Source organism: Sturnus vulgaris, chromosome 7 (genome assembly GCF_052056855.1).
Source record: "Sturnus vulgaris isolate bStuVul1 chromosome 7, bStuVul1.hap1, whole genome shotgun sequence".
In the NCBI taxonomy this organism is placed as follows: Eukaryota; Metazoa; Chordata; class Aves; order Passeriformes; family Sturnidae; genus Sturnus; species Sturnus vulgaris.
In genome coordinates, this window is record NC_142249.1 from 10,555,324 (window position 1) to 10,577,344 (window position 22,021).

At 40.3% G+C, this 22,021-nt stretch overlaps 1 protein-coding gene across 1 annotated transcript in view; it reads left to right on the forward strand.

Moving 5' to 3' along the window:
• The window catches only part of COL3A1 (collagen type III alpha 1 chain), a 47,678-nt gene extending 31,410 nt beyond the window's left edge, over window positions 1–16,268 (forward strand). The window contains exons 21-51 of the mRNA XM_014880906.2: window positions 1,101–1,154; window positions 1,265–1,363; window positions 2,434–2,487; window positions 2,841–2,939; window positions 3,094–3,147; window positions 3,260–3,313; window positions 3,831–3,884; window positions 4,245–4,298; window positions 4,511–4,555; window positions 4,644–4,742; window positions 4,830–4,937; window positions 5,403–5,456; window positions 6,436–6,489; window positions 6,592–6,645; window positions 7,226–7,279; window positions 7,494–7,601; window positions 7,759–7,812; window positions 8,297–8,350; window positions 8,970–9,131; window positions 9,249–9,356; window positions 10,172–10,279; window positions 10,654–10,707; window positions 10,883–10,990; window positions 11,590–11,643; window positions 11,746–11,853; window positions 12,949–13,002; window positions 13,236–13,343; window positions 13,962–14,244; window positions 14,729–14,916; window positions 15,082–15,324; window positions 15,941–16,268. Coding sequence (XP_014736392.2) covers window positions 1,101–1,154; window positions 1,265–1,363; window positions 2,434–2,487; window positions 2,841–2,939; window positions 3,094–3,147; window positions 3,260–3,313; window positions 3,831–3,884; window positions 4,245–4,298; window positions 4,511–4,555; window positions 4,644–4,742; window positions 4,830–4,937; window positions 5,403–5,456; window positions 6,436–6,489; window positions 6,592–6,645; window positions 7,226–7,279; window positions 7,494–7,601; window positions 7,759–7,812; window positions 8,297–8,350; window positions 8,970–9,131; window positions 9,249–9,356; window positions 10,172–10,279; window positions 10,654–10,707; window positions 10,883–10,990; window positions 11,590–11,643; window positions 11,746–11,853; window positions 12,949–13,002; window positions 13,236–13,343; window positions 13,962–14,244; window positions 14,729–14,916; window positions 15,082–15,324; window positions 15,941–16,087 — 2,931 coding nt within the window. The 3' untranslated portion in view covers window positions 16,088–16,268. The remainder of the gene's footprint in view (window positions 1–1,100; window positions 1,155–1,264; window positions 1,364–2,433; window positions 2,488–2,840; window positions 2,940–3,093; window positions 3,148–3,259; window positions 3,314–3,830; window positions 3,885–4,244; window positions 4,299–4,510; window positions 4,556–4,643; window positions 4,743–4,829; window positions 4,938–5,402; window positions 5,457–6,435; window positions 6,490–6,591; window positions 6,646–7,225; window positions 7,280–7,493; window positions 7,602–7,758; window positions 7,813–8,296; window positions 8,351–8,969; window positions 9,132–9,248; window positions 9,357–10,171; window positions 10,280–10,653; window positions 10,708–10,882; window positions 10,991–11,589; window positions 11,644–11,745; window positions 11,854–12,948; window positions 13,003–13,235; window positions 13,344–13,961; window positions 14,245–14,728; window positions 14,917–15,081; window positions 15,325–15,940) is intronic.
• The last annotated feature ends 5,753 nt before the right edge of the window (window positions 16,269–22,021 follow it).

Sequence of the window (22,021 nt, forward strand, 5' to 3'; positions counted from 1 at the left end):
GGAGTTCAAAGCACTTCCAGGAGAAATTTGGCTCCATGTATCTTCTCAGCAAATTCCAGATGTGAAACTGGGTTGCAAAACTGGGGAGAATTCTTGTCTAGTTTCATCTCTGAATTGCAGCTCTTGGATCTATCTCAGTTGGGAATAAATTGATTTATTTCAGTTTTTGATATAGAAGAAGCAGTGATCTTGTGCTGAGAAGCAATTATAAACTATGAGAACTACAAAGGAAACAAATAATCAAAATTTCAAAATTATTTAATTAAAAAATAATCAAAATAATTTCTGCTCTGGAAAGTGAAATTAATGTAAATTCTTCTACATTCAAGATATGTCTTTATGTTCACATCTTTATTGTTAATACATCTTCAATATCAATAACACCAATATTGTCAGGATGTCTTCTGTGTTACAATATTTTAACTGCAAACAGGTTTTTTGGCTAGTATATTAAATAATTTTCCAAAAATTTAATAATTCTCACAGAAGAACCCACAAATTTTTTTATTCAACAAAATAAATAGCAATATCATTACAAATTTTAGATTTCCATTCCCATCAGAAACAAAGGTAATTGTACTGATCTATTTGTAAGTCCTAACTTAATAATTGATTGCAATATTTGCTGAAGCTATGAGGAAACCAAAGATGCATAATGAACTAATTAATCATACTAAACATATAAAGAGGGCTGCAAAACGAAATTTATAATTCAAATTTCTTTTATAAAGATTGTATTAAGTATAAATATTAGAACAATACAACAGAGCTCTTCTCAGTATTGAATTAGAGGAAAATAATTGCTCAATACTGAAAGTGATTTTTGTTTTTTATAGTATGTTAGAAAACTCATAAATAATGATTCAGGGCCAGTTAAAAATAAAGGTGGGCAGGCTATAATTTCAACAGGAACACTAAAATCAAAGACAAAACAGCCTGCAGTCCTTTATACTACAGTGATATGCCACTTTCATCTTTTTTTCTTTCCCATTAATTTTTCATAATGATTAGTCCAATGGTAAACAGTTTAGAAGAAAACCCAGTTGCTGTTACCTGTGCCATGCTGCCCATGATCCATAGTTTGTTCTTTTATCTGGCAGGGCTCCCCTGGCTTCCGTGGCTTACCCGGTAGCAACGGACTTCCAGGTGAAAAGGTAAAAATCTTCCTCCAAAAAAAGTCCCCCAAGCCGTTGGAGAATCCACGCGAACTCGGGTTCGATGCCGTGCTGATTCCCTGGCTGTGAATCTCCACCTCTGTCCCCAGGGTCCTGCAGGTGAGCGTGGCAGCCCAGGCCCCCCCGGCCCCAGCGGACCCGCGGGAGAGCGCGGACAAGACGGAGGCCCAGGCCTTCCTGGAATGAGAGTAAGACAGTGCATCTCCAAGAAAATGGGATCAACTCTGTTAGGGATGACTCCTCTGAGCTGGCACAACAGAGGAGTCCAACTAGAAATCCTTTCTATGGGTTCCTGTAGGCAGAAGTAGCATCCAGCCATGGTAGCTGTGCAGTCACGGGGCATTCCCAGGACACTGCCACGACGGAGTCACGAGGCTCTGGGGAGGCTCCCAGGGCATTCCAGGCCCTGCCACGACAAATGCCTTTAATATGAGTTAGCATTGGATGATTTTCTGCATTAGCTCTTTACATTTCTTCAAATTAGGTTTTTAGGGGGTTTTATTTAAATATGTTTTTATTTAAATTATTTCGTAAATGGACTTAAATGTTTGAATAAATTAGACATAAATTTAAGTACTTCGATATACATAAATATTATATTTTTGGCTTATTTGTAATTAAAGCAAATAAGCTGTTGGTCAGTTTTTTACATAATATATCAGTAAGATTTCAGAGATGGCCTATTGTATAATACTGACAGAATGTGACAAGATCTAAGTGTAAATGGAACAACATTCTGGGAGAGGTACTAAAAATTAGCAACTCCTAATACCAAATATATTGACATTCAAAAGCCCAACTGCAGGCCTCTGGGAGATAAACAAGATTTTATTGGCAATGAAAATTAACTATTTAAAATACAACATTTAGAAATTTAAACAAGCTAATGAAAGTGTTGCAACATTGTGTTGCTTTCAGGTAGAGATGTGTAGTCAGAATTAATTCTTTTTTTTCCATCTAAATATGATTTTCTTCCCACATAAAGAAAGAAAAATTTTGTGCTAGTTGATTAATGTCTGGTGTCTCATTTATATACAACTCTCAGAAAAAACCATAAACCCATAATGACAGAGTTTGTTTGCTTTGTCCAATTTTCCCCTTCATGGGATGAGGGAAAGGGCAAAGCTTTTAATCTTTATTACAGAGGATGATAATAAGCAAGTAGTTTTTATGTATTTATGAATTGAAAGCGAATAATGTACATTTTAAACTGAAGTGTAACACTCCTTTTTTTTTTTTTTTTTTCTTCAATTTGCAGGGCTTGCCCGGAGTTCCAGGAAGCCCTGGAAGTGATGGGAAACCTGGCCCTCCCGTAAGTACATTGCACAAATATTTTATCCTAGTCCTGCTGCTGACCCAACCCTACCCTCATCCCACAGTATCCACATGACAGGTTGTTATCACAGCCAGATTAATTGGCTCCTCTCTGTTTGCTTTAACTGCCAGAGCACTTTTTTATTGCTGTATCATTGTAACAGCAGCCTGCAAACCCTGTCATTTCATACTGTGTGAAATGCAGAGTAGATGGGACATGAGTTCCAATGCAAAACACATAATGAGTTTTGATCAGCGCCTCCCCCTCACTCAATGTTTAATGAGTCCTGGGAATTGCTTTATTTCACCTCCACACATGCCACATCTTCCTTTCTTTTTTGCTTATCCCAGGGCAATCAGGGTGAATCTGGACGCTCTGGCCCACCTGGCCCTCCAGGCCCACGTGGCCAGCCAGGTGTGATGGGTTTCCCTGGTCCTAAGGGCAATGAGGTGAGTGGGATTTCTCCTCTTTTGTGCTGATACTCGATGAGGCAAATGTTAAAATGAATTGCTCCATTGTGGGGCTATCTCATGCTGCTGCTTTAGACAGTTGTCCACTGACCACAAACAAGTATTTCAAAATGTATTCTGTCTTTTTTGTAAGGGTGCACCAGGCAAGAATGGAGAAAGAGGCCCTGGTGGACCACCTGGACCACCTGTAAGTTTTGCTAATATTTTGTTTAATGATGACACGATATTAATAATAACTTGATGAGCCTCACAAAAATGGCATCACTCTCTAACCATAGCCTAATTTTGTCTTTGAATAGGGTCTTGCTGGGAAGAATGGTGATGTTGGCCTTCCAGGTCCTCCAGGACCTACTGTAAGTGTGGTGGGCTCATTGAGGCAATGATGAGGGTCTGGCAGCTACAGATAGACACTGGGAATTTAGCAGAAGGAAAATATTTTTAATTATATAAAGAAATCTCCTTTTAGGAAGACAAATAAAAGAGCTCTTCTTTGCCATTATTTTAATGAACAAATATTCAAAACTTTGGTAGGAGAAACTTGAGTCGGGTATACCTGGGGTAGATTGAAATGAAAAGTCAATTTAGAGCTCTTGGTCTTTTCAAGCAGAAGTGTATTGTTGCTCCCTTTAGTGTTTATGGCATTTCAAACTCCTAAGTTTGAAGTTAAAATGTGTCTGCTGAATCACATCTAAGAGTTGGAGTGAAAAGAGGAAATACCACCACACCAACATACATTACTTTAGGGCTTGTGCAATGTCATTATCAGGTTACTATAAAGAGGCATAGATTAGAGGTGGTGTGGAGGTGTTTATATTTTGAAGTGTTCTCAGGCAAGTTCATGGATTTTCTTCCTCATTTGTTTGATTCTAGGGAGCTTCTGGGGAGAGAGGAGAACCAGGAGCAGCAGGCCCACCTGGCCTCCAGGTGCTGTGTGTTTATTGTTTTCTGATTCTTTGCAATAGACAAACACAAAAACACAAAATTAAAAAAAATATATATAGACATCTGAACATTTACATTGGAGTGCCAGATATCTTCATATTTTGAATATAATACAATATAACAGAACAACCACTTGACAAAAGTTACTGCATCATAGATCATTGCAAACCAGGTGGTTAACTGAGATTGTGTCACCTAAACCCTGTAGCTATCAAATTGGCATTTTCTTTCTGAAGCATTGGAATGAGTTGGCCACACATCTTTGTGTCAAAACCAAAAATCTGAAGGTGGAAAATGCACAACTGACCTGTGTAACATGGATAATACTGTTCCTTCTTATAGGGGTTGCCTGGGGGACCAGGACCAGCTGGAGAGAACGGAAAGCCTGGAGAACCAGTAAGCAGTAATTCCTTATTTTTGTAAGGAACAAAAAATTAATGAGAAGTTCTTCCTAAAATGTATTTCCAAATTCAGAGAGCTCTCAGCTCTTCTCAGAGCGGCATAGTCTGATTTGGGGAATAACAGGAGAGAGAAAAAGGATGCCAACCGCAATGCAGATGCACTTAGAAAAGTTCATGGGTAACTTGCATTTATTTTCTCATAAACAGGGGCCAAAAGGTGATATTGGAGGACCTGGATTCCCAGGCCCTAAGGTAAATAATAAAGCAAATTTTGTAATTACATAAATGAATTAACAAAATACGAGCCTGAAAACAAAGAATAACACTTTTTTTATCACAGGGTGAAAATGGTATCCCAGGAGAACGTGGTGCACAAGGTCCTCCAGGACCTCCTGGAGCAAGAGGTGGACCAGGTCCTGCTGGAACAGAAGGTGCCAAGGTACCCACTGAATTTCTTCCTTTTCTGCTATCCTGCTACCATTTGTGTTAATTTTGCTTCTTCTAATTATTTTTGGTTACTCCTTAGGGTCCCCCTGGCCCACCTGGTCCCCCTGGAGGCACAGGACTGCCTGGATTACAGGGAATGCCCGGAGAAAGAGGAGCTTCTGGAAGCCCTGGACCAAAAGGGGAGAGGGTAACACACACACACTTTTGATTTTATGTTGGATTTGCTCACGTCTTCACTTTGGCCTGATTTCAGAGGTGCAGATTGTGTAGTAGTACTGTTGATTTAGCAATGGGATGTGGGTCCTAGATGTTGAAAAATCTGGGGTTTTTTCCCTCGGTTTAATACATGCTAGATATTTTGCTGCACTGGGGGGATGGGTACATCAAAACAGTTCTAATGAATCTAATTAATGATGAGAATAGTTCATACCATGGGAAGACAGTTTGGCCTGGACTTCACTGTGCATCAGTTTGGGGTTTTTTCCTCATCAAAGAATGTAGTATCTGATGCTGAATACTGGACAAAATACCATCCCCAGTTTCATTAAGGAAATCTGGCTGTTGAGAGACCCCCAGTACGAGATCTTTCCTCCCATGTAGACTCATCTCCTGCTTCTGTTTTCTCATGGTTTTTATGTCTTAAACTTTCTAGGGAGAACCTGGTGGTAAAGGTGCTGATGGCCTTCCTGGTGCAAGGGGAGAGAGAGTGAGTATTGAAACATCCAGCAGTTTATCCATGAGCTTTACACAGCCAGCTCTTAGAACGTGAGTAACCTCACAGTGAATAATACTATCCAGGACAGCTAAAGTTATAATCTCATTGTGTTTTGTTCCAGCAATGCAAAACTGGGTTTGTAAACTAAATAAGCCCCAATACTAGTTTTTTTGTGATTACTACTCCTTGGGTAAATGTAATAGAATTTTTTGGAGAAAGATTGAAGTTGACTGGGGCAATTTTTTAGAGGGAAAGAAATCATATGAAAGAGAAAAATCTACCTGACTGATATTATAATGAATCACAAAAAGACATCGATAGTAAATATTCTCATACAGAATACTCCTACAGGTTAGCAAATATGATATATTTGCACATCTATATAGCAAATACACATCAAATAGACACTTGAAATATATACATCTATCAAATCTCTACCTGCAGGCAGTATATACATGAAAGTAATGAGGGATGACAAATATACAAATGCAGCTTGGTTGAGTTGGAGGAAATATAAAAAATTTATTTCAGACCATAAGGTACACATTAAATTTTCAAGAAAGAAATAAGTCATGAAACTAGTCAGGGGATGTTGAATATGTGCTGAAGAAATGCAGATCAATTATCTATCTGGAAATTAGGGAACAGGTCACTTTTATTGTATACCACTGAAAAAAACCTATTAATTTCAGGTTGTTTTGGATTAGGTTAGGATGGTGGGGAGAAAAAGAATCACTTAGTTGGAGTTTTCTCACACTGCAAAATGGTGTGATTTCAGAGCATCACTCCAAAACATGGAGTGCAAATGCACTTTGGCACTGTACACTTACTTCATTTAAGGACCTTTGGCAATCTGTTTATGCTGAAACAGATTACCCTAACAGATAAACACTATTGATCAAAACACAGGAGTTAACATTGTCATATTTTGATACAAAAGATATAATTTTCTATTTTTCCAATTGCTTAGGGCAATGTAGGTCCCATCGGTCCTCCTGGTCCTGCTGGCCCACCTGGAGATAAGGTAAAGCCTCCTCCTAATGGGGTTTGTACAGTAAAGGGTCCCAGGTGGGGCTGTCTCAGGGGAACAAAACAAACACCCCCTGACCATCCTTGTTCCTTGCAGGGAGAGACTGGCCCAGCAGGTGCCCCTGGCCCAATGGGTTCCCGTGGAGGTCCTGTAAGTGACAGAACTTTTCTTCCTTCCCCTATAACTTCACCATGGCTCCTCCTGCCTGGTGTAGACATCAGTGCTGCACCAAACCTATCAGCAGTACTGATTGGGTTGTAAATAAACTCAGCACATTCAGCTCCTGCCGTCTCCTGGCTTTTATAAGTACTAAAGGCTTCAGAAAATTGGGCTTTTAACACTGAAAAGGGATCAGAGGGCTGTGGTGACAGGGCAGGACAAGAGTGTGAGCAACAGTCATGTCCATCTTGATTTAAAGTTAAGTAAACTTTTCAAAATACTCTTTCTTGTGTTTATTTTTTTTAATATTTAACTCTTTGGGATCTCAGTTGAACACCATGTATTGTGCTCAGGGTTTATACAGGTGTAGCTCAGTTAAGTTTACTACATTTTAGACAACTATCAGATAATTCCTGAACAGTTGTGTTTAGTTGTTTTGGATTAGATGTTTTTCCTCCAAAAGCTGGTAGGAGAAAGAAATTTCAGCAGCCTTAATAGCAGCATTCTCTAACTTTTAAAGTGAAGTTTATCTTTCTAACATCTTCCATTGCTGACGTGTGGTTTTCCACAGGGTGAGCGAGGAGAACAAGGTCTTCCTGGACCTGCTGGCTTCCCTGGAGCCCCAGTAAGTGTCTACACTACTCTTCCTGTACTCAGACACACACAGGGCAACATGGCTCTGTCCTTCTCCTCCTGCACTGGTAGGGCAGTAGAGTTCAACTGCATTCACACTTAATTTAATATTTAAATTCCCTTCAGAAGAGTATCTGGATAGCATTTCTTGTCACAGCATCATCTGCTTTTTTGAGTGGTGATATAACAATATAATTTCTCTACAGGGCCAAAACGGGGAACCTGGTGGGAAAGGAGAAAGAGGCCCCCCTGGTCTAAGAGGAGAGGCTGGACCCCCTGGAGCAGCAGGTCCCCAGGGTGGCCCTGGAGCCCCAGTAAGTGTTTGCTGCTCCTTGTTAGTACAGTGAGGTTTCTTCAGCCTCAGGGTGCTGGGCACAAGGGCAAGGAGATGAACTGCCTGACTCTTTTTGACTCTTCCTATAATTTGAATCTTTATCAAATAATTTGCTTTTTCTGCTTCCTTCCATGTAGGGTCCACCTGGTCCCCAAGGAATAAAAGGCGACCGTGGATCTCCTGGTGGGCCTGTGAGTATCTCTTCAATTTAGTCACTGCTAAATGCCTCTGTTTATTACAACAAATGTGATGTAAATGAAAAATAAGAACTTCAATGGCTTTGGTATTGGAAGTTCAAGAATATTTAAAGTGTTCTAGAAGGAGTAATTAATGTTGAAGTCTTTAGTCGTCTGGATTACGTTGATTTTAATATAAGTAAGGTACCAAAATGCCTTTTGACACAATGACCCAAAACTCTACAATGGCTTTTCTCAACTATTATAATATTCACTTGCCAACTTTCTCAAAACCCATTAGCTCATGTTTGAGGATAATATGTGACCTCCCCTTGCCAGAAAAAAAAAAAAAGTGACTTTTTGTTCCGTTTCAGGACATTTAATTCAGGTTTCAAACAAAACATGACTATAATTTAAACTCAGCAGGGGTGTAAAAATCAATTTGTTCCTATTTTCCAGTCTTCAGAAAATGACAACTAAAAGTATTGATCTCCTCTAGGGTGCTGCTGGTTTCCCTGGTGCTCGTGGTCTACCTGGTCCCCCTGGTAACAATGTAAGTTGGTTTATCCCCCTTTTATTTTGGTCTTACTTTGTGGATACATTTAGACATATATTAATATGTTAAAATATACAAAAACATTCTGAATAGGATGGTTGTACTTCAGGAAAAAAATCTGCAAAAATGAGTTTACACTCCTTATGGTGTGGAATAGAAAGTAGGATTTTAATTAACGTACCATTAAGGTCAATGCGATTCTTTCCATTCATTGGCTCAGCTAAGATTGTAATGAAAGACATTTCATTCTGCACATGTCCAAGACACCATATTAAAGGCATATGGCAGGAGTGATTCAAGAAAGCAGAAGGGTGTGCTTCTGTTTCCAATTTCTGTGGTAGAGCCATGAGTAAGGAATGTGTACCCTGTGTTGGATGCATTACAGGCACTGGGCATCTAGAATGTGCAGGTGTATGTCCAGACAGCAGGGATAAAAAATACCAGTTGTGAAAGTGATGCATGAAAGGATTTTCTTACAACACCAGATCAAATTTGGGTGCACGGGGCTGGACCCTAAATCTGCCTTCAGGCAGTGACTCGGGTCTGGCTAGCTTTCATGAGACCAATGCCAGTACATGTGTGCAGCTCACGCTTTCCTTCTTAAAACTCCTTTTAGGGCAGTCCAGGTCCCCCTGGTAACGCAGGGCCTGCAGGCAAGGATGGGCCTCCCGGACCCCCCGGTAGTTCTGGTGCTCCTGGAGGTCCAGGACCTGCTGGAATCAGAGGCGAGCCCGGCGCACCGGGAGAAAAAGGGCCCCCAGGAGCACGAGGAGAAAGAGTAAGTGTCCCTTCACTGTTCCACCAGGAGACAGGGATTATGTCTGTCCAGAACAAGCAGCCACCTGTGGAATGTTAAAGACGTTCCCATTGACTGAAGTGACCTTTTCCCGAACAGGGGGCACCAGGTGAGCCGGGTCCTCAAGGCATCGTTGGCGGCCGGGGGAACACGGGCCTGCCAGGCCTGCGTGGCCCCAGCGGCCCACCCGGGATGGCAGGGGCCAAGGTGAGAGCCCTTCACGGCAGCTGCACCCTGACACTACCCTAACCCCGCTGCTAAAAATACCATACAGATGCAAAAAGTGATAAAAGTAGCTTAGAGACACAAAAAGTCATGTATCGGGGCTGTTGGGGGGGGTTTAATGCTTTTTAGTCCAGAGAGGAGAGAATTTACAGTTATTTGTGTTTACATGCATAAGGTCAGGCTTTAAAACATATCCAGCTGCTGTGGGATGCAAGGCTGTCTTTCAGATTCTATTACATATATATCTAGGAGTATATTACCCATTTCCCACACTTTGGGAGGGTCATGAATAGGATGCTGTAACCTCTCCTGTGTACAAGATCCAAGTCATAGTCTCACCTACCACTAGCTGTTTATGCTTGCTTAATTCTCAATATGTTTCTTGCCTAAATATTATGACCCAAAGAGAAAAATACTTTCACCTCCTTTCAAAAAAGGTGGTGTGAGGCTTGGTTTGTATTTTATCACTAATACAGTGATAGACCAGCATTTTTTGGTTAACTGCTTTGGCCATTGTTTTTGGGCAGATAAGAATAGGCATACCTGTTTATTATTTCTTTGTTGTCAATTAATGAGGAACATTCAATGGCCTTGCATGAATATTACCAGCAATGAAAAGAAACCAGTTTGGCCAAGGTTTTATCTCTTGTTTTGTGTATTCACAACCAGCAAAGCCACATTAACCCAGCACTTCATTAGGTCTCTTTCAAAATCCCTGCATAGTTAATAAGATGCAAAACACCCTGGTATCTCCTAAGAACATTATCTACAATGGAATCCTTTCCCTTTTTGTTCAGGGTGAAGATGGCAAACCAGGCACCAATGGTATCCCAGGAGAACGGGGTGCTCCTGGTCCCCAAGGTCCTATTGGCCAAAGAGGCTTACCTGGAGAGCCTGGCAGAGATGTGAGTGGATGGGATTTCCCTGCTTGCTTGTGAGTTACAAACGGGAGACTCTGGGAGTAAATATGCTTTAAGGTTCTCAAGGCCTCTCTCAAGAGCCTGATGCACAGAGGCCTGGGCAGATTCTGCCCTTCTGTGAGGTGTAGCCTCCTGTCCCTGCCATCCCCCTCACTGCCTGGGGACATTGTCTGTCTCACTTGGAGCACGAGACTGCACTGCCTACAAAATAATACAGGTCTTTTAGGAGCCACTCCACCTCCAAGAGCTCTTCCTTCTTGAAAACCCTTTCTTTGATGACCATTGGTCAAACTTACTGGGAAACAAATTACCCACTCATCATGCAGTTTAGGAACAAACTGTGTCACTCTATTTTGCAGGGAAACCCTGGCTCTGATGGCTTGCCTGGACGGGATGGATCCCCAGGAGGCAAAGTAAGAAATCACCAATATCCTTGGACTGCCCAATAAATGAGACATGAAGTACATGGCAATATATGTCATGTATATGCTTTGTAATTTGTTCCTTGAACCTCCTGTGCTCCACTGAATATACTCCTTATATTGAGTTCTATAAAACATGATATTTAACATCCCTTACTATCTACAGGGTGACCGTGGTGAAAGTGGCTCTCCTGGCCCTCCAGGACCCCCTGGCCACCCTGGACCTGCTGGTAATGCTGGTGCACCTGGAAAATCTGGTGAAAGAGGATTTCAGGTAAGACTAAGATAAATAGGTTACTGCTTACTTATATATCCTTCCTATGCAAAGTCCATTTCATGCAGGAATAGAGAGGAAGTTTTGAGTAGTCATACTTTTGTTACTATCAGAGTTTCTCGACATCAAGAACCTGTTCTATAAGAATATCCAGGGGAAAGACATCTCAGAGTTTATGTTCTGACAACTTAGAGAAATTAAGCTCAAAATTCACGTACTCTGTAAGATGCCAAAAAGCATATCATCCCACGTGGTGCACAAGCAATGTGTTATTTATTTAAACTAAGGGAGTAACTTTGGAAGTCCTCAAGTTATTTCTCAGGAGTGCTGACACCAGCACAGTGAGCACTGAGCACCTCACAGAGAGGGAAGAAGGGCTGCAGTGCCTGTGGGCAGATCAGTGCCTGTGGGCAGATGAGAAAGGCTGGCATTGGTACAAAAATGGCCTGGCCAGGATTCTTGCTGATTCTAGTATGTGTGGAGCTTTCCCCTTGTTTCCCAACACCTGCTGGCTGTGAACATACAGCTGATCTGGAAATAAAGAGGTGGGCTGGGCAGTTCCAAGTGATTCATACCTTCTCATTCCTACCATGTTACAGGGTCCACCTGGTCCTCCTGGCTCTACTGGTCCTGCTGGTGCTCGTGGTCCTGCTGTAAGTCATATCTGAAGTACTTGTGATATCACCCGTTCATTTTTTCTTGTTATATGGGCAGTGCTCTTATCTCCTCCTATCATTGCAAACCTACTCTTACAGGGTCCTCAAGGTCCTCGTGGTGATAAAGGTGAACCTGGTGAACGAGGCAGCAATGGCATAAAGGGTCACAGAGGGTTTCCTGGTACCCCTGGTCTCCCTGGTCCTCCCGTGAGTATTTTGCATTGGGTTGGGAATTACAGCTGATCTTAGTTTCTGTGTTTAGGCCCCAGGTACCTAATTAACCTTAGCTAATTTGATGGGAATCCATGTAAATTTGATTGTCAGATGTTTCAAAATCCAGGTTCCCTGAATCAACCTGACATAATCATAATTAAAGAACTGGAAGAAGCTGTTAGGAAGTAAAGATGGGTTTACTACAATCAATAAAATAAATAAAAACCTCAATAAAAACTTCTTAAATATTCATTTATAATATAATCAGGGTATTCCTGATGTAATTAGGAAAGAGAAATAGGGGTTGAAAGTCTATGTCTGTTAGAAATCTATCCTAGACAGACAACTAAAGCTACTAAGAGTCCAAATACCTCTCTTCTGCCATGTACCATTTATAGAAAGTAATACTGGGGCAAAATGGGCAGGATATTGTAAACTACTGAATTGTAAACATGCATTACCATTTGAACATAGCTAAGAGAATTGAAGGACAAGAATAGGCATGCATGCCATAGATTATTACAACCAGTAAAGGCTTAAGAAGGGATTTATTCTGAAAAAAACCTATGAATAACCCTCATACACAAGGGAGAATCAAGAAACCAAAGCTTAATCAATTAACATACCAAAGATGACACCAATACCAAACTATTCGACAAATTCTCATTTGATGTTTGATAACTTTTAAACAAATGGCTTTGCAGTGCACACATAGAGCAAATCTGTAAATGTATTTGAAATCATAAATGTTTGTAGAATTATTTAAATAACATTACTGGTAATATTATTAAAACTGCAGTATTTTGGCTGAACCTACATATCCTTATGAATATAAGAGTTCATCCAAAGCTCACTGGTGTCAGTTGGCTTTCTTGCATTTTGGATAACACATAAAACATATTAGAGAACATTCAATATTTTTTTCTGATTAAAGAATGGCCACCATTCTCTAGTATCTGACATAGCCTTTTTATAAGGATGCATTTTGTATAATCTTGATGATGTTTTGAGTGTCTTTATCTAAGGCACATCCAACTAGTTACAAGATATTACCAGGAGGTGTATAACTGACTTTTCCTTTTTTCATAGGGTCCCCTGGGTCCACAAGGTGCAATTGGAGGTCCAGGAGCTTCAGGTGCAAGGGTAAGAAAAACTCCTTACTCGGCCTAATTGCAAGCAAAATTTAGACTTTTTAGTAAATATATATATATATATAGATACAGACATAAATTTTAATTGGCTATCTTAAAAGATGGCAGCTGAAGAAAGAAAAAACACCTGCTAAATCATACAGAAATATTTTAAAAACCTCACAAAGTAGTTCTGAATTATCTGATAAACTATGACCATATCGTTTGTGTTCTTCTTTGTTCTAGGGTCCCCCAGGGCCAGCTGGGCCACCTGGAAAAGATGGCACCAGTGGCTACCCAGGTCCAATTGGTCCCCCCGGCCCCCGTGGCACCAGAGGCGAAAGCGGCCCTGCCGTAAGTAAATGGTGCAAACTCACACAAGCAAACCCTTGGGAATATTCATGAAACACAGGATGCTCAACTCTTTAGATATCTCTCTCAGAAACTCTTGATTTCATGGACAAGATTTGTGATAGGAGGTATCTAGCTACAAAGGCTGAATCCAAAACCATGCAGCTCGTTTGCAGTCTAGTGTAACTATTGATGCACTGGGTGCTGTGCTGGTCTCGGCTGATCAGTGACTTTTCAGGATCTCCTCCTCACTGTGGAGCACAGGCTCCCTTTGGGTCTGGGAGGCCATGGAGTGGGCTTCCTAGAGTGCCCTAGAGAGGCCACAGCTGCAAAAGTGTCACCATCACAGTCACCTCCTCAAGCCAAGGAAATGGTCATTCTCTGGATTTTAGTGGAGAGGGTTCTTTCTCAAAGCCCAGACATTAAGAGCGTCAAACTTGACAAAATAAGGGAAAAAAGCTACAATTTTAGGAAAATAAAGGCCTGGAAAATCTAACAGATGTTTATACATGTGTTTAATTAATGAATAAGGAAACTAAATATTTGTGTAAGAAATCTCATTTTTTTTAAGACCAGGGCCCACACAGACTTTTATTTTTAACCTGTTCACTATTTTTTTAGGGTCCACCAGGGCAGCCTGGTCTTCCTGGTCCTTCTGGTCCTCCTGGTCCATGTTGTGGTGGTGGTGCAGCTGCCCTGGGTGCTGGTGAGAAAGGTCCAATTTCCTATGGATATGAATATCGAGATGAGCCCAAGGAGAACGATATCAATCTGGGTGACATCATATCTTCAATGAAATCAATTAACAACCAGATTGAAAACATCATTAGTCCTGATGGCTCCCGGAAGAATCCAGCTCGTAACTGCCGAGATCTGAAATTCTGCCATCCCGAGCTCAAGAGTGGTAAGTTTGGATTTTATTTTCACCAATGCTACCAGATCTTGGGGATTGTTTTGGTTTTGCAGTTTCTCTAACTTGAGTATTTAAATGTGGATATCTTCCATAAAAAAATTGACTTTTTTCCAAACAAATGTAATGAAAAAGATGATAAACATAAAAACAATTTTAAACATTAACTAACTGTGCATTTACAGAGAACATCTATTTGACTTCACTCCTTAGAAGTAAACATGTGTTTAAACAATTTTAGGGAAAAAAAACCAAAAAACATTACAAGTTCTAAATTTATTTCAAATTTCAGTCCCCTTACAGAATTTACATGAACTCAGTATCTTTTTATATCATCTTATTTCTGTGGCATCTGTTCTGTCAAAATTAATATGTTTCCTGATTTGGCTCAGAAATCTGGCATAGGAATCAGCTTTACCATCTTGCAGTCAGATCCTCTCCAAATATATTAACACTTAACATTTTCCCTTGCCTCTAGGAGAGTACTGGATTGATCCTAACCAAGGCTGCAAGATGGATGCTATTAAAGTCTACTGCAATATGGAAACTGGTGAGACCTGCCTCAATGCTAACCCCAGGACTGTGCCAAAGAAAAACTGGTGGACCAGTGCAAACAGTGGGAAGAAACACGTTTGGTTTGGAGAGTCTATGAATGGAGGCTTCCAGGTGAGAAATGGGCACAGTTAACAGCCCAGATTGTGCATCACAGCATCCTAAAACCTATTTCTGAAATTAAACTGAATGAGACCATTAGTATGTAAAAAAATCATGATGGTGACTGACCTTAGACATGATTGAACAAACACTCTTGTCTGTGTTGGTACTCTGCAGTTCAGTTATGGGGATCCTGAGCTCCCAGAGGATGTCTCTGAAGTTCAGCTGGCCTTCCTGCGCATCCTCTCCAGCCGTGCCTCCCAGAACATCACCTACCACTGCAAGAACAGCATCGCCTACATGGACCACGACAGCGGCAATGTCAAAAAAGCTCTGAAACTCATGAGCTCTACAGAAAGTGAGATCAAGGCTGAAGGAAACAGCAAATACACATATGCTGTTCTGGAAGATGGCTGCACTGTAAGTAAACAGGAATTTAGTGCTATAGTTAATAAATAATTCCCTCTAGAGGACTAGACTCATAATAAAGGAAGAGCGAGCTTTGCATGGCCTGGAAAGGACACAGTTCAGCTAGTAGGGGGAGCCTAGAGTCTGTACACCAGAAGTGAGGTGCACTTCCATTGAAATCTGTGCTTTACAGGTATCTCCTTGCTTTACAGTCAATGCCAGGGAGTCACAGTCATCAAGTTTTGATCCATCTCCTCTCAAGTCTAAAACTAGTCATACCAAACCAAGGCTAGCTGGTTGAAGCCATGGGCTCTGGTTATGGGAAGGGGCAAACACTGTCATTTTATAGATCCAGCACTGCTTCCCTGCACCTTGTCAGTGCAGCAGAAAGTCCTGGAGAGGAGCTGGTCTGACAGCACCTGCAGCCTTTTCAGTAACAAATGGACAACACTAACTGTCCACAAGTTCCCCTCCTGGGGTCATTTCCACAGGGATGGCAGTTTGAGAGGGTTTGTTATTACAGAAATAGGAAATCTGATAACCTGTGGGATGACTGCCACACAGGCCAGCACTAAAATGAAAATTAAAAACTGTCTAACATTTTTTTCTTTTCTCTTTAACTCCACAGAAACACACTGGTGAGTGGGGTAAAACAGTTTTCGAATACAGGACGCGCAAGACAATGAGGTTGCCGCTGGTTGATATTGCACCATTAGATATTGGTGGTCCTGATCAGGAATTTGGCGTGGACATTGGCCCAGTCTGCTTCTTATAAATCAAAGAGCCCGCTTTTTCTGAAACCCCAGCAAACAGATTCACACTCCAACTGTGCTCCTTTGTTTCAGCCTTGTCAGCTAGTACAGGTGCCCATCTGCATCCCAGTTATTTATTAACAAAATTTCTGGGGGAAAAATCAATTTGATATCAAGGGTCTTTTTTTTTTTTTTTTTTTTTTTGCTTTTACACAAAATACAGTAAAAATGCTTTTTTTTGCTCTATTTTTTTTACCAAATTCCATCTTCAAAACATGTCTCCGTGGTGCTATAATAAAAACTTCAACACTTAATAAAACAACACTGTGTTCTATTAGTTGAATGTTAGCCAATTTCCAAAGCACTGATTGCTCCCAGTACCAAAGTTTACCCTTCTTTCCAAGATGCAGTCCATAAAGCTAGAACGACCTCCCTGTTTCAACTACCTCAACATGGACAGAAACTGGGATGTGTCTGATGAATCAAACCAAAAATCAATCAATCAAAATGCATTGGACCCAGTGGTCAATTCTGTGGATTCATTTGGTACAAAATTGTCTATTTCTGTACTGATTAGCTGTGAAAGGTACAGTTTCTCTTAAGAGTTTAATACCTTAATGTCAATAGTCACCATAATTTTATTGTTGGATTGTATTCTGTTGTCAAAGGTGCTTCTCTACTTTCCTGTCATTGCTGGTCAAGACCACTAAAATTAGGGAAGTGTAAAAGACTAATATGATGGTGCTAATGTATTTTTCACTCCTAACTCTGCAAGTCAGGGTTATTGACTTGCTCAAAAAACCAAAAAGGTAAAGGATTTAAAGCAATTGTAAATGTCTCCTGTCAAAGATTGTCATCGGCATGTCATAGTTGAGAATTTTCTCCCTTCACTCTGTAAAAGTCAATAAAGATGCAAAATTGTGAATTTCTTCTGTCACGTTAACACATTTATAGTGTTGAAGGTTAACCATCTTTGTAAGCTTTTATATGGTTGTTGGTCTATTCCTTACAGAGACACATAATAAAATATCTTAATAAAATTTCTTGTTGTTTCATAAAACTGACTTCCTTTTTAATTTTACTATTTGTACCTTCATTCAAACAAATGAACAAGGCAGGACACAACTCTGGTACCACCATGATTTTTCAAAGATCAGTTCCTCTGTAGGAAGCCCTGATAATCCTAAGGGATGCAGTTTATGGTTTACTAGCATGAAATTTTGGCTTTCTTGCTTTTTTTACTCCATTCAGTGGCTCACATCTGCAAGCACAGTGAGCTTGGTCTATCAGCAGAGATTCAGATGTGACAGCAACATCCAAAGCAGGACCCATGCACCAAGGCAGGTCAGTTTGGAGGAAACAGAAGATGTTAACCTTCCCTCCTCTGAGACATTTGCCTCAGTGTGAATAACCAGGCAGTCACAGACTTTCACAGGGGGCAGCTTAAATAAAGGGCTTAAGGCCAGAAGCAGCAGCAGCTTGGCAAAGCTGACAGTTTGAAAATCTTGGCGTTTTTTATGGCCAATGGAGCTGTACAACTCAATCATCCCCAGATCTTAGTGAAAATTTAAGGAGCAAGTTACCACAGTAACATTTAAGGAGCAGCAGTAGTTTGGCAGTTCCTAGCCTTGAGGCCAGAAAAAGGAACTAAACAGCACCAAGGAGCCTGGGCCAGGAAAGCTCTCCCACAGTTAAATGCTGAAAGATGTCACTCAGCCTTTCCCACGGAGCAAGGTCCAGAGCCTGCTCCCACATCGTGATTGCACAACCACACATTGGTCCACAGCCCAGGGTCATTAAAGACACTCTACAACAAGGTCAGATGACAAAATTAGGGATTAAAAAAAAGAAATCTGATTCTTAAAAATTCTTATTGACAATATGGATTATGCACCTTCAGAGAATATTTTCTGATTAGCCCAAGCAGGATAAATGAGCAAAGAAATGCTGTTTTTTAAGAAATATCATCAGATTTGGGACTGCCCTGCTTTGGCATTGCAAATTTGGACAGGCTCACACAGAAGGAAAACAGTGAGGCTCTGGGGAGGCCCTAAAAGCACAAATGCAGTGTCAGCACAGGCATAACTATAATTAATGCAGCATATAAGAACAGTGCCAAAAATTCATAAAAAGTACTGGCTCTTGCAGGAAACCTCCTCATTTAATGGTGAAAATAAACTATCATTTATGGAAAATATGAGTTACACGTACATAATAATATTAATCTGACATGGTAGGAAGCCTTTGAGTGGAGTTTTACAGAAGCAGCTGGTAAGAATGTTGGCTAGTAAGAAAAATGCATTGGAAACACCTGTTCTTAATCCTCATGACAGAAGAAAACAGCCTTTGCCATCTCCAGTGCTGCTGGGGCTGGGAACAATGACTCAACCTTAAAACCCAAGCTTTGGGGACCATTTTCTAAAGCATACACATTCATCAAGTCTTCTGTTAATAATGTCTACTAATGAAAGTTGATTTTCTGGAACATTTGTAGAAAATACAAAGAAATAGCCAAGACCACCACAAAATATTTATGTGATATGAAAACCTTAATCTTTTCAGTGTGTCATTTATTAGGCTACCATGGCTGCCATACATCTGTAATTTAATATCACCATATTACTATTTGGGCAAAACAAGAAAAAAACAACAATAACAACCACAAATGGAAAAAGAACACCCCAACAAAATTAAAAAAAAAAAAAAAGCTTCTCAAAAAAAGCCCAAAAAGACCCAACAAAAAAATCCAGCCTATCAAAAAAACCCCAAAGATGCAAAAAAACCAAAGCCTTGCCACAAAATTTGCCAAGAGCACAAAGCATCGCTGATTTAAGTTTCAATATTGCCTTGAAACTTCACCTTTCCACTTACTTACAGATCATCACCTGAAGGTGCAGCTCATTTGCAGAACACCAGAGCTTTTTCTTCTGTTTGAGTCCTTGGCATGGGGACTATTTAAACATTTCCTTTCTACACTTTTTTTATTGAGATTATGTTTAAAACACTCCAAAAGACGTCACAAATCCATCAAACCCTTCTCCAACAGAAGGGCTTTGCTATCTAATTAGATCCTACTTGCAAACAAATTATAAGCACGTGTGACTCATTCCTCACCCAGTGTTCTCTTCTTTGGCTTGTGGAAAAAAGCAGATTTCTTTTACTCTTCCTAAAGACATTGTCCAGTTCCTCACAGGAGTGACAAGAAATCTGGTCTGCTGTTCAAGGAGTTCCCTTTGAGCACACTCATTCTCCCTTGGGGCAGGGTTTAACACAGGTGATTCTCAGCTGTAATTCATCACAGTCTTCATCTTTCTTTCATATCTATTTCATGCATTAAGAATTATTATCTCTGATTGTAACACTGGCTGAATTTCTGAATAACATGACAGCAGCTAAAATAGGCAAGCTAAAAACAGTCTAAATTTTCTGGTATTCAGGTAGCAATTCTGCCCAAACAGGCTCCTCGTGGATATTCCGAGCTCTTCAGCACCTGACTGAAATCACATCCTTCAAGAAAATCTTTAAATTCCCAGAAAGCAAACTGTGATGCTCTGGACACAATAATCCAAGACTGTGTATTTCTTTCTAGCATAAACAAACCATTTGGACAACAACATCTATGGATTCCCAGTTTCTCTGACATTTTCTATTTCAGCCATTGAATTGCTGATTGTCACCTTCTGTTATGGTTTTTTAAACTATAATATCTACATTGTCTAACTATCATTTTTACTTTGTTTTTTCTACGGTATTTGCACACTTGCAGGGAATCTTTTTTTCCTTCATTAACATTTCTACATTTTAATTTCGTTTAACCTTTCCTTTTGCAACTGTTTTACTCTCTGTATTCCTGGAACCCTCTCTCGGCAAGACCAACTGCCTTGTGAATACTAAGCCTCCAGTATAGCCTCAACTTCCTGAAAAATTAATTAAAATATCCATAGATTATGAGTCTAATAGCTACTATTCTCAGTTTCAGGCAGCTACAGGGGAGCAAAGAAACCTAGGGGATCTCACCCTACAGTAGGAAAAAAAAAAATCAAAGTTTTTTGCTCTTAAGTAATCTTTAAATTTTGTACTTGCCTCCACAGAGGGAAAAACAGATAAAAATGTAAACTTTTCTTCACAGTTAGTCTAAAACTGAAGTGCATAAATCCAAAACTGTGGGTTGAACAAAGCCTCTGACCCAGAGAGGGCTGAAGCCATGAATTCCCTGTTTGCCTTACATTTTAAGCCTCCAGAACTGCTCAGTATAAAATGGTCTAGATGAAAACACCAACACCTGTTTTCAAGAATTTAAGTTTCAAGGTGTCTTGGAGAAAAGAAGTTGCCCACACAGTAATAAGACCGATACAAGAAATCTCTGAATCTGATCTACAGCTTCTCATTCTGTTACACCAGCTGATCTCATTTACTTCACAGCACCATACTCCCATGGCTCTCTGAGACAAGAAAAGAAACAAGAGGAAAAAGCCCTTCCTCAGGGAGTTTTTCAGAGCATATCAATGACTTTTAAATATTACTAATTTAGGCTTTAATATTACCTTGGAACTTCACCTTTCCAGTTAGCTGCAAGTTATCATCTCAGGGTGGAGCTCTTTTGTAGGACACCACAGCCTTTCTTCCAGTGAATGTGGATTTCCTATTGTCTGTGGCACGGGGACTACTGCAACATCCCATTTCTTTTTTTTTTTTTTTTTTTGACAAAAATTACGGGTAAAAACCCCTAGAACATGACAACAATCCAGCCAACCCTTGTCTAAGAGAAAAGCTTTGCTACCTGATTAGGCCCTAATTGCAAACAAATTGTAAACACGTGTAACTCAGTGGTTACACCCTCAGCTTCCTCTGGGAGACAGGCAAAGCTTCTGCATGGCTACCATGGATGGCAGCTGCTTTAAACCCCTCCTCAAGCCCCTTTCCCAGCAGTAATTTGGCACCTAAAGCCAGGCCAGGGTAAAGCAGCACTTAGAGTGGGCTCATGATGGATTTGAGCAGCTGCTAGGAATTTCTTCTGGAAGCTGGAAAATTGTCTATAACTTCCCCTCCTAAAACAAATCAGCTTTGGGTGTAATTTGCAACCCTTCTTTTGTTGTGGTTTCAGCTAAATAGCATTAAGCCTCTATTTGTAGGCAGTAACCCAGAGCAAGAGCTGTCTACAAGAATTTTGAATTAGTGAAGGAGAAAGTTCTTCCCAACATGTGCTTTGCCATGCTATGGCTGTCCTGATAGCATCACTAGGAAAATCTAAGGTCCAGTGTTCCTTGTCAGGTGCACATTATTCATACAGACTGGTAGAAGTATTATTTTGGAGAACTGGTTATTATTTATAGCAATAAGACAGAGTTATTGTAGTCATTAAATTAGAATATGTTTCTTAGTACAGATTTCATACTCATTTCAGCCAAGAACAAAAGCCTGATGGTTCAAAGAAAAATCATATCCAGTTCTTTGCACCAGAAAAGAAGCTGGGTCTGGCAAACTCAATATTTAAAACAAGTGCCTGTCTTCTGGAAAGGTAATGAGATAAAGAACGTTGCAAAAATGTTAAGCTACAGTAGTGTATGAATTTTTTTTATCATGATCTAATATTTTTATTCAACGTGTGCTTGTAATCATATGTCCTCAACTATATCTTGTCATGATGTTAAAGAAAATCTGTAGACACATCTGTTTAAAGTACTAGAAGAGAAAGACATTTTTCAGGTTTTAGGATTTGGGAGATGAAGAGATGCTTTCTATGTTTTTGCCTACCTGTTTACTGGGAGGAAGCAAAAAGCAGCTCACACTACAGGGAGAGATTGCTCTTCCAGGATGGATGAAGTCCACCAGAACAAAATCCTGGCGGGTCTTGTCTTGCCAACTGCTCTTCATCCTGCAATACCTTCACCCTAGAGTGTTGTCTTGAAAGACTGACTGTAACCCACACTGCTGCTTCCCCATCACAGCAGCCCCTC